Source organism: Nansenia antarctica, assembly GCF_963989245.1.
Source record: "Nansenia antarctica genome assembly, chromosome: 5".
In the NCBI taxonomy this organism is placed as follows: Eukaryota; Metazoa; Chordata; class Actinopteri; order Argentiniformes; family Microstomatidae; genus Nansenia; species Nansenia antarctica.
In genome coordinates, this window is record NC_137690.1 from 74,449,666 (window position 1) to 74,462,165 (window position 12,500).

At 49.0% G+C, this 12,500-nt stretch overlaps 1 protein-coding gene across 1 annotated transcript in view; it reads left to right on the forward strand.

Moving 5' to 3' along the window:
- Positions 1 to 12,500, forward strand: part of vps13c (vacuolar protein sorting 13 homolog C) — a gene marked incomplete at its 5' end in the record, with an annotated part of 128,043 nt that overhangs the window by 85,567 nt on the left and 29,976 nt on the right. Inside the window, 12 exon segments of the mRNA XM_080531967.1 lie at positions 1 to 47; positions 744 to 982; positions 1,870 to 1,962; positions 2,381 to 2,752; positions 3,317 to 3,406; positions 4,511 to 4,666; positions 7,253 to 7,517; positions 7,827 to 7,987; positions 8,216 to 8,337; positions 8,599 to 8,896; positions 10,351 to 10,740; positions 12,193 to 12,297. The exon segment at positions 1 to 47 is cut by the window's left edge and continues 207 nt beyond it. Coding sequence (XP_080388093.1) covers positions 1 to 47; positions 744 to 982; positions 1,870 to 1,962; positions 2,381 to 2,752; positions 3,317 to 3,406; positions 4,511 to 4,666; positions 7,253 to 7,517; positions 7,827 to 7,987; positions 8,216 to 8,337; positions 8,599 to 8,896; positions 10,351 to 10,740; positions 12,193 to 12,297 — 2,338 coding nt within the window.

Below are 12,500 nucleotides of genomic sequence, written 5' to 3' on the forward strand. Positions count from 1 at the left end.
CACCCACCTGCCCCTCAAACAGACGGCCGAGCCCAGGACCAACGCAGGTGAGGAGGGGGGGGAGGAGGTGGAGGGGATGGAGGGGGGGGGGGGGGGTAGAATAGGTGAAAGAGAGGGAGGATGGATGGATGGATGGATGGAGGGGGAAGGGTAGAATAGGTGAAAGAGAGGGAGGATGGATGGAAGGATGGATGGATGGGGATAGGTAGAATAGATGAAAGAGAAGGAGGATGGATGGATGGATGGATGGATGGATGAATGGGGGATGGATGGATGGAGGGGGGAAGGGTAGAATAGATGAAAGAGAGGGAGGATGGATGGATGGATGGAGGGGGGAAGGGTAGAATAGGTGAAAGGGAGGGAGGATAGATGATGGATGAATGGATGGATGGATGGATGGATGGATGGAGGGGGGAAGGTTAGAATAGGTGAAAGAGAGGGTGGATGGATGGATGGATGAATGGAGGGGGGAAGGGTAGAATAGGTGAAAGAGAAGGAGGATGGATGGATGGATGAATGGAGGGGGGAAGGGTAGAATAGGTGAAAGAGAAGTAGGATGGATGGATGGAGGGGGGCAGGGAGGGGAGCGAGGGAGACAGCATGTCTCCTCTACTGTACTTTGATCAGAAACAATGATCACATAATGAGCTCTCTCTTTCCTTCTCTGTCTCCCCCACCCCCTCTCTCTCTCTGCCCCCCCCTCCTCTCTCTCTCTGTCCCTCCCCCCCCCCCCCCGCCCCTAGCCCCCCAGGTGAAGACCACCCTGCGTGCGGTGGTGGTGGATCCAGAGGTGGTGTTCGTGGCCAACCTGACGTCGGCCGACGCCCCGGCGCTGGTAGCCTCCTTCCAGTGTGACGTCAGCCTGCAGATGGAGGGGGGCGGGGCCGGGGGCGGGGCCCAGATCATGAGGGCCAATCTGAGGGAGCTGAAGGTGCTGGCCTGCCCCTTCATCAGGACCAAGGAGGACAAGGCCGTCACCACCGTAAGACCACCACAGTCTGTACTACTGGCAGATAGTAAGACCACCACAATCTGTTCTACTGGCAGATAGTAAGACCACCACAACCTGTACTACTGGCAGATAGTAAGACCGCCACAATCTGTACTACTTTGTTTTGTTTTTGTTTTTGTTTTTGTTGAAACTTGATGCAGCTTCAAACATCAAGTTTCAACAGTTGCAACAAACAGCCTAATTACACAATAAAACAACACCAGATCAACAACAAAAACTAGACAAAATACAATTTGATCAGAGCAATAGGATAAAAATAATGGGACTTTCATATAAAACAGGGGCAAGAACGATATGAGGCTGCTGGCGGAGGAGGTAGAAACCGAAGGATTTTCGTCGTAAAAGCAGCGATGGATGGAAGGATGGATGGGGGAAGGGTAGAATAGGTGAAAGAGAGGGAGGATGGATGGATGGATGGATGGATGGATGGATGGGTGGATGGATGGATGGATGGATGGATGGATGGATGGATGGATGGATGGATGGATGGATGGATGGATGGATGGATGGATGGATGGATGGATGGATGGATGGATGGATGGATGGATGGATGGATGGGTGGATGGATGGATGGATGGATGGATGGATGGATGGATGGATGGATGGATGGCATCGAACGAATGTGTTTGATACGGTCGTTCATTCCGTTCCGTGCCTTACGATGATGCCCGTCCTCCGATTTCTACCTCCGCCAGCCTCCCCCTCCCCCTCCCCCTGCCCCTGACTCAGCCTCAGGTGTTTGTTCCATCCCCCTTATTACCGTAGGAAAGGTCCACTGCTCCTAGATCTGTTGTCGTTGGTCTGAACGCGCGGTGAACCGGAGAAGTTACTGTTGATGACCTCTGACCTCTCCTCAGGTGCTGCGGCCGTGTTCCGTTGTCCTGGAAACCAACTGCCAGCCCAACCAACCGCTGGCCGGCTCTGTGACGGTGGAGGAAGTCATCGTCAAGGTAGTTTTAACCCTAGAACAGCCATGAGGGGTCATTTTGACCCCTGTGAGTAAAGAAACATGTTATATCTTTGCACTCGATCAAATTTCAGGACCCTCTTTTCATGACTTGTCCTAGATATGTGCGTTCTACCACCCAGTATCCTTACATTTTCACAAATCACATCAGGATAAGCTAGTATGAAGATATTTTGCCGTTTTTCTGTGTAGGAAGCAGGCGAATTTACAAGGTGGCCAACTAGTGGTCGTTGTGTGTGAGTAGCAGGTTAGCATTGTAAAGAGGCGGCTCTTTTAGTGGGTAAAAAGGCACGGCTGTTCTCGTGTTAACAAATGTTGTTCGATCGGTGTCGATCGCCTTCTCATTCTTCTCCCCCAACCCTCCCCCCCCCCCACCCTCTCCCCCCTCCTCCTCTCCTCAGATCTCTCCGTTCATCCTGAACACGGTGATGACCATCACCGCCGCCATGACGGCCAAGCCCGCGGACCCGCGCGCCGGGGAGGAGGCCAAGGACGACGTCAGCAAGCTGTGGTCCCTCATGAACATCTACGCCTGCAACTTCTGGTTCCTGGGGGTGGACCCGGCCTCCGAGGTGACGGAGAGCTTCGCCGGGGGCCCGGGCGGCCTCAACGCGGGCGAGAGCTTCGCCGTGGAGGTGAAGGTGGTCCAGGTGACCATGGAGTCCGGCCTGGGACACCGCACGGTGCCGCTGCTGCTGGCCGAGTCGTCTCTGACCGCCACCGCCAAGGACTGGTCCTCCCTGCTGAGCATGAGCGCAGACATGACCCTGGAGGTAGGCTGTCTTTCTTTATTTACGGTACTTGGGATTTATTTAGATTTTTTTTAACCTTTATTTATACAGGTAAAAAACACATTGAGCCCCAAGGGCTCATTTTCAAGTGTGACCTGTTCCACCACAAACAAATATCCACCACAAACAAATACAATACAAAACCTGGCCTACAGAGTCTAAAACTAAACTAAAACTACATAGTCTAAAACTAAAACTAGTCTTAAACAATCTAAGATCATCTAAAACTAAACTAAAACTAAAAACCTAAAACTAGACAGCTAAAGAGCTAGGGACAGGGAAGGGTCAGCAGTGGGCAAAAGGGAGGGTCAAGTCAGTTGCAAGAACAAATCATGGACTCGCACTGTATGTCTCTCAGCAAGAGTTTGAAACTGGAAAGAGGGATCAGATTTATTTATTGTGTTGTGTTGTGTTGTGTTGTGACTGTGTTGTGTTGTGTTGTGTTGTGTTGTGTTGTGACTCTGTTGTGTTGTGTTGTGTTGTGTTGTGTTGTGACTGTATGCTGTTGTGTTGTGTTGTGTTGTGACTGTATGCTGTTGTCCCCAGGTGAACTACTTCAATGAGACCCATGCTGTGTGGGAACCTCTGATAGAGAGAGTAGACGACGGAAAGCGCCGGTGGAACCTTAAACTGGAGGTACGTCATCTACTGTAGCGCCTTCAACCCCCGGTACATCTCTCATAGCTGCCACAGCCTGTCATACTAAATGAAGCCCATCATAAACGTCATGACAGACACTTCAGAATACAGACTGAAGAACTGCTTCTACCACAGGGCCGTCAAGGCCCTGAACACAGAAAAGGCCTAAGTTCTGGGCCCAGGACAGTCTGGACGGATTGTATGGCAGCTAGTGCTGAGGCACAAACATGTACATTTCAAGCCTGCAAACTGTGACACTTTAAAATAACGTGTAAAAATACTTTTGTGCAATATGACAACCCTAGTTGACTATCTGTGCAGTATAGTACAGTGGATTGTGTACATAGCCTTTATTTATGTAAACCAGCTCCTTCCCTTCTTGTGATTTTATTATTTTTCTAAATGTTTTTTTTTTGTTTTTTTTTTCCCTTTCCTAACACCAGGGGAGCCACCCCTCCTAAATTTCGTTGTTTGGTACCTGTACTGTAGCAATGACAAATAAAGTCCATTCCATTCCATTCCATTCCATTCCAACATTGAATGAACTGTAACAGGGTATCCGCGGTGTCTTGAAAAGTATTAAAAGTTGATAAATCAATTTGGGGAAAATCAAGACCCTTAATAAGTATTAAAAAGTCTTATCACGATTTTATGTATTTTATGTATTTTTCTGAATTAGACTCTGTCCAAAGAGTTTGAGTCCTAAAAACTTTTAGTAAAAGTTCGTGAATTTATTAGTTTTATAAAAAAACAAAGATGAACCGGAAATTGTGTTGTATGATAGTGGTCTAGTCTGTTGCAAACTAAAGCTGTTAAGTTAAAGGTGTCACTGATGTAAACGGTTACAGCTCCAAGTGGCGGTGGTGGAGGTCTGGAAAAATATTGACAAGGTCTTTAAAAAGTCTTAGAAAGGTATTGAAATTAACCTCAAGATTCCTGTATGTACCCTGAGTAGGTAACATAGACACGGCTGTTCTAGTGTCAACTGTCACTTAGATCCAACTGTCACTTAGATCCAACTGTCACTTTCAAATTAACCTCAAGATTCCTGTATATACCCTGGGTAAGTCCTCCTGGTTGTTTGTGGTTGTGACCCTGCAGATGAAGAACAACCCGGTCCAGGACAGGAGCCCCGTCCCCGGGGACGACTTCACCCTCCTCCCCGAGCCCCGCACCGCCCTCAGCCTCCGCAGCACAGATACCATGAACATCACCCTGTCTAACTGCTGCCTCAACGTCTTCACCAACCTGGCCACGGTACCACACACACACACACACACACGCACACACACACACACACACACACACACACACACACACACACACACACACACACACACACACACACACAGACAGACACACAGACACACACACACACACACACACACACACACACAGACGCAGAGTTCCCACGGGTGTTAACTGTCACTTAGATCCAACTGTCACTTTCAAATTTGAAATAAGATGTGACAGTTGGTGATGTGGTGTTCTAGTGTTAATGAAGGTGTGTGTGGCAGGGCTCCCACGGGTCCTTGAAATCCTTGAAAGTTTGTGAATTTGAGAAAAAAAAATCAAGGTCTTAAAAGTTTTTGAAAATAGAAAATATGGGTCATTGAAAGTGTTTGAATTCCCCTCCCTCTCTCTCTCTCTTCAAAAATGTTTTACTTAGCTCGTCAACTCGTCAAACTATGCCACGTTGGGTCCTTAAATTTGAGGGAATTGACTTTTGAAAGGTGCTTGAATTTGATGTTTCAGAAGGTGTGGGAACCCTGACACACACAGACACCAGGGGGAGGCTGGTGGAGGTAGACATTGGGGGATGTCCCATCTCTCCCTTCAGCAGCCTCCCCTGACCTGTATCTGACAACTCACAACATGACCTGTGATGCTATACTGTCTATACAGAGAGATTTCTGTGTTACATAACTGTGGGGTTAACAGTTAAAGTGGCACTTCACCAGCTCAGTGGCCTTGTGGTTAGAGTGTCCGTCCTGAGGTTCGGAGGTCGTGAGTTGGATCCCCGGCCGAGTCGTACCAAAGACTATAAACATGCTACCCGATGCCTCCCTGCTTGGCACTCAGCATTAAGGGTTGGATTGGGGGGGGGGGGGGGGTAAGACCCTGCGACATACCAGCGTCATGTCCAGGGGGGGGTGTACATCAAGCCGCCTCACGCTACGGAAACAGGAGATAGGCTCCTGCCCCCTGAGAACCATCGGTTCTAAAGGCTTACTTCCTAAGCCTCAAAATCATCCCCCTTCTAAAACTGCTATCCCCCCTTTCCATCCCTTATGTAATTTTATCAATGAACGTGGTATCACTGCTGGTATCTCAACATTTAGTTTTGTGCATATTGAGTAAAATACTGTGGGCGAGGGAGGGGGCACGCACACATGCAATGACATTTATACCACCAAGTCACTGACACTGAAGTCACTGACACTGAAGTCACTGACACTGTGTGGATGCTAAAATTGTCCTCATAGGATAAAATCCACCATCCCCCCTGATTTTCTTTTACAACTTCAGTACTGCCCGTAGGTGAGCTATTGTACTCTGTGGAAACAAACATTCATCTCACTTTGACACCGGGGGATAGAAACAGTAGCGTGTTTTACAACCTCGCAAAAGGTACACCCTGACCTGCCTCCCCTTCCTACCTACCGTACAGTAAACACGCTACGCTAGCACGGGGGGAAAGAACAGTAAACACACAGCAGGTCAACACGGAAGGAGATTGGCTTATCAAAGTCGACGTTAGACGAGACAATCTGTGTTTGAGGAGCAGAGGAGCAGAAGTTCCTGATTGTTCCTGGAACATTCTACTGTTGTGACGGCGTTACGTCACGGCTTGGCTGGAAACTGGGGAGCGTTTCTGTTGTGGCTCGGGCTAATTGCCAACAAGACTGTGTGACGGTGTAATTGGCTACACACACACACACACACACACACACACACACACACACACAGTGCCTTGCTGTATAATCTTCCTGCAAACGGCAGCTGTCCAATCCAGTCAATTGTAGATTTCTCACGTAATGTTGACATTTGATAATCTAACATAAACATTTCTTAATGAAAAGCGGTAATTTGGAAAACAAGCAAGGGCATAGCGGCCTGTTTTTGGGACAGTACAGTTAATCATTGCCTCGTGCTCATGTGGTTAGATGGTTAGCGACCTCAACTCGCCACCGTGACCACATCACCCCTGTCCTCCAAAACCTACACTGGCTCCCGGTCAAATACAGGATCTGATTCAAAATCCTACTCACCACTTTACAAAGCCATCAACAACCTGGCCCCCCTCCTACCTTGCCGACCTCGTCCCCCTCCACACCCCCTCCCGTTGCCTCAGGTCTGACGACCAAACCACCCTCAAGACCACCAGGACCAAGCTCCGGACCTGGGGTGACGGGGCCTTTTCAGCCGCAGCCCCGTCCCTCTGGAACGCCCTCCCCAACCACATCAGACAGGCCAACACCCTGCCAACATTTAAATAGGCCCTCAAAACCCACCTCTTCAAACTCGCCTTCACCAGTTAACCCTCTCCCCCCCTCCCCTTCCCATGTGTCCCCAGCACTACCTTAATTAGGCCCCTATACTTTCTTCTATTTACCTTTTTTTGTTTCTTTTTATTATTACTACTCGATCTTCTCAGTTTGTAAAGCGTCTTTGAGTGTCTAGAAAAGATCTATATAAATCTAATGTATTATTATTATTATTATTATTATTATTATTATTATTATTATTATTATTATTATTATAAAGCACTAGCTGAGCTGAAAAAATAAAAAATCCCAATAATCTCTAATCTAATGGAATGTCTTCGTCGTTTGTGATCAGGCGTTCTCCGAGGGCACCGCCTCGACCTTCGACCCCGCCCTGAAGGAGAAGGCCCCCTTCACCATCCGTAACGCCCTGGGCGTGTCTCTCATGGTGCAGCACAGCGCCAACCTGCGCCTGGTGGACGCCCCCGAGCCGGGGAAGCTGCACGAGGTGGGCGTGGGTCAGACGGTGGACCTGGAACATTCCATGTTCGAACCGTCGTCCCGCGGGAAGCTGTCCGCTCTGCAGCGCCAGGAGAGCTGCCTCTTCAACCTCAGCATTGGTCAGTAGCCCAGACGAGCCCCGCACTAACCCCGGACTAACAGACTAACAGACTAACAGACTAACAGACTAACAGGCTAACAGACTAACAGACTAACAGGCTAACAGACTAACAGACTAACAGACTAACAGATTAACCCCACACTAACCCTAGACTAACTCTTGAGTAGACTAACCCCAGACTAAGACCAGACTAACCCAAGACTAACCCTAACCATCTTACTACTACTACAGTACTATCACTGTCCTCGTATATAAGCATACAGAAGTATGAATTAAATCTGTCTGTCTGTCCGTCCGTCCGTCCCAGTCCCCAGCGGGTACAGTGAGATCTCCAACATCGCGGTGGACCGGCCGGGGCGCCGGCTGTACAACGTGCGCGGGCCGATGCTGCAGGAGGCCGTGTCCGTCCTGCTCCAGGTCGACGCCTCCGAGGGGAACAAAGTCATCACCGTCCGCTCTCCGCTACAGGTTAGCCTAGCCTAGCTCTCCGCTACAGGTTAGCCTAGCCTAGCTCTAACGCTACAGAGGAGTTAGGACGTTACATTATGCCTCTACCGTGTTAGCATTGTTCACGCTTTCACGCAATGTCCTTCTCGTTATCTCGAATGTTCAAAGTGCGCATCATCGTGTTTTTCATTGAGTTTTGAGGAGTAGGTGAAATGTTCACGTTGTTTGTTTACTTCTCGTGTGTTTCAGATTAAGAACCATTTCTCCGTCCCGTTCACCCTCCTGAAGTACTGCCCCGCGGCCAAGGCCCTGGTCGCGGTGGGGGAGGCGGAGCCGGAGAAGGAGGCCCACGTGCCTCTAGAGGCCTACAGGTAATAATAATAATACTACTAATAATAATGCATTTTATTTGTATTACACTTTTCATTCAAAAGAATCTCAGAGTGCTACAGAGTTAAAAAACAAACAAAAGAAAAAAACTGCCTAAAACATAATAAGTTAAAAACAAAAACCGCCTAAAAACATAATACGTTAAAAACTGTAAAAAACACTAAACCTCCCCTCCCCTCCCCAATCACCCCCCACCCCTCTCCTCTCCTCTCCTCCCCCCCCCCCCCACCCTCCCTCTCCAGGTGCCAGTTGTTCGTCCGTCCCGCGGGTCGCCTGGCGGGTCTGTACGGCCCGTCGACCGCCTGCCTGGCGTGGAAGGAGCAGGTCCACGTGAGCTCGGACGTGCGCTCCCTGGTCCAGTGTCCGTCGACCGACAGCAGCTTCCTGCCGCTGGCGGTGGCCACCCTGGCCACGCCCGACGCCCTGCGCCACATCTCCAGCCAGGGCCAGGACGACTGGGACCCCGCCTACCTCATCCACCTGTACCCCGCAGCCACGCTGCGCAACCTGCTGCCTTACACCATCCGCTACCTGCTGGAGGTACGGTAACTCGGGGTGAAGCTGCTGGCTTCACCACCTGAAACGCTCTTAGGAAAGAAAAATAGTAGGTTCTGAAAGCTTTCTTCATTTGGTCGTACCTTGGAAGGATACCCATTGGAAGAACCCTTTTGGGTATTGATGTAGAGTACTGTAGAATCCTTTTCACAGAAGGTTTCCCTTGTGGGGACAAAATGTGACGCAATCTGATGTAAATGGACACCTCTCGGAAATGAGAAAGACGTCAAATTCGTCTTTAAAGTTTTTTTTTTTTTTCTCAGATTTTCGTTTTTTTAGCTAACATTCAACTCGAAGATGTGAAGTACCCACTCGTTATTTTTCCGAACAGTTTTACGTTCATTAAATAAGTGTAATCTATAACACAATGACTTCGTTTCTTGTTGTTTGATGGGGATTCATTATCTTTGATGGGGATTTTCTGTGCTTAGTGATTTCCGGTGTAGCAACTTTCAAATACTCATGTCGTCTTCAATTTGTTTCCGATTTCAATGTATGATGCATCATTTGAAAGCTTACAATCTGTAGTTTAAGCACATGTAAAAAACTGAAAAATTATTTCGCCTACAGGTAGCCCTTTTCATTGGGCTGTGTCACATATGTGAACCCTTTTCGAACCGTTTCTGCTAAGAGTGTAGGGGATAGAGGGCGCCCTCTGCTGTCCCACAGTGTACACTACCTGCCAGAGGTAACTCATCCTATCCTCATCACCTTAGATGATGGGGACCTTCCAAACCATGGAACTAACTCTTCATTCATCCACAAGGGATCATTGCAGTCTCCCTGGCTGATGTCACATGTGGGGTCCCTCAGGGGTCTATTCTTGGTCCCTTGCTCTTCTCCCTGTACATGAACCCATTAGGTGGAATCATCAGAAAACAATACATTCATAGTTATGCTGATGATACTCAGCTGTACATATCAGTATTGCCTGATAATCCCCATGCACTCAGCTCGCTGGAGAATTGTCTCCCCGAGATATAAAACTTTGGATGTCCGACAATTTTCTACAACTAAATCAGGACAAAACTGAGATTCTTGTCATTGGACCAAAACCACAGTAAAAGACTTACGTCTTGCTTGACGTTTGTAAGTTGCCTTCTTCAGGGTTTCTAACTCTAACGCCCCTCCCCCACCCCTCCCTCCTCCCTCCTCCCTCCCTCCTCCCTCCTCCCTCCTCCCTCCTCCCTCCCACCCTCCCTCCTCCCTCCCTCCTCCCTCCCTCCTCCCTCCCTCCTCCCTCCCTCCCTCCCTCCTCCCTCCCTCCTCCCTCCCTCCCTCCTCCCTCCTCCCTCCCTCCCTCCTCCCTCCTCCCTCCCTCCCTCCTCCCTCCCTCCCTCCCTCCTCCCTCCTCCCTCCCTCCTCCCTCCCTCCCTCCCTCCCTCCTCCCTCCCTCCTCCCTTCCTCCCTCCTCCCTCCTCCCGCCCCTCCTTCTCCAGGGTTCAGCCGAGTTCCAGGAGCTTCCGGAGGGCAGCGCGGCGGACGTCCTCAACGCGCGCGTGGCCGGGGAGATCATGGAGCTGGTGCTGGTCAAGTACCAGGGCCGCAACTGGAGCGGACACATCCGCCTGGCCCGGGACGCCGCAGAGTTCTTCCCCGTCCTCTTCACCTGCGACTCGGACGCCCGGCTGACCGTGGACGTGAGCGTGCACGCGGCCCGCCTCCACGGCCAGCTGCTGCTCTCCGTCTTCAGCCCCTACTGGGTCGTCAACAAGACGTCCCGCGTCCTCCGGTACCGGGCCGAGGAGGTGGCGGTCAAACACCCGGCGGACTTCCGCGACGTGGTCCTCTTCTCCTTCAGGAAGAAGAACATCTTCAGCAAGAACAAGGTGAGCGTGAGTGCATCCCCCCGCGGGAGTGGAGTTACGCTGTACCTGTACCTACACAGGGTATCCGCGGTGTCTAGAAAAGTATTACAAGTTGATAATTTTGGGAAAATCAAGACCCTTAATAAGTATCAAAAAGTCTTATCACGATTTTATGAGGTCTTGAATTTTGTAGGTATTTTTCTGAATTAGACTGTGTCCAAAGAGTTTGAGTCCTAAAAACCTTTAGTAAAAGTTTGTGAATTAATTCGTTTTATTAAAAAACAAAGATGAACAAGTTAAGTTAAGTTAAAGGTGTCACTGATGTAAACGGTTACAGCTCGAATGAATGAATGAATGAATGAATGGTCTTTATTGTCATTGCTATAGTACAGGTACCAAACAACGAAATTTGGGAGGGGGGGGCTCCCCTGGTGCTAGGAAAAAAAACTAAAAACAAGAAGGGAAAAGAGCTGGTTTACATAAATAAAGGCTATGTACACTATCCACTATACTATACTATACAAATAAAACACTGTGCTGTACTCTATGCTATACCTATTCTAACATTTCCTATCTCTGAACCTTATGTACCCGAGGGTTGTCATATTGCACATAGTGTTATTGCACATTCATTTAAAGTGTCGCAGTTTGCAGGTTTGAAATGTTCACAGTTGTGTTTCAGTATTGCACTTGATTTCAATCTAGTAGCTGCCATCAAATTGTCTAGATTGTCCAGGGCCTAGAACCTAGGTCTTTGCTGTGTTCAGGGCCTGAATGGCCCTGGGGTAGAAGCTGAGCTTCAGTCTGTTTGTCCTTGCGAACATGGTCCTGAACCGCCTGTCCGAGGGCAGCCGAGCAAAGTGTTCGTACCCAGGGTGGGATGGGTCTCTGGAGATCTTGGAGGCCTTCCTGAGGCAGCGTGTGTTGTACAGCTCTTCCAGAGAGGAAAGTGGTGGTGAGGTCTGGAAAAATATTGACACGGTCTTTAAAAAGTCTTAAGAAAGGCGTTGAAATTAACCTCAAGATTCCTGTATATACCCTGTTACACCTACACCGTAACACTAGAACAGCCATGGGGTCGTGGGGTCACGGTGACCCCTGTGAGTAAAAGAAAAATGCACTCGATCACATTTCAGGACCCTCCTTTCATGACTTTTCCTAGATATGTGCGTTCTACCACCCAGGATCCTTACATTTTCAACATCACATCAGGATAAGCTAGTATGAAGCTATTTTGCCGTTTTTCTGTGTAGGAGGAGGCAGGCTAATTTACAAGAAGCGCCCTCTAGTGATCTTTGTGTGCAATTAGCAGATTACCATTCTAAAGAGGAGGTCTGTTAGACCCCCGAGGCGGCTCTAAGAGTAGTTGACATAGTGTCCGTTTCGGGGGTTTCTATGAGGCTGCTATGAAGGGAGGATGTTGTGGTTGTTTTAACAGAGGTGGGGTGTGTGTGTGTGTGTGTCTGTCTGCAGATCCAGCTTTGCGTGTCCACCAGTTCCTGGTCCGACGGCTTCTCGTTGGACACCGTGGGCAGCTATGGGTGTGTCAGGTGTCCAGCCAACAACATGGACTACCTGGTGAGAGAGTCGCTTTATCAAAACAAGCCTGGATTGTCCTTTAGCACTGTTGATGGAATACCCCCCTGGTTTATTCTGCGTATTGTAATTTTCTTTTACAAAAAAAATTAAGCTACTTATATCCAAAGCAGTGTGCAGTAGTTGTGATATTAATGCCTGTGTGGTGTTATTTTTAAAATGTTGACATTTTCTAGTTAGTAATG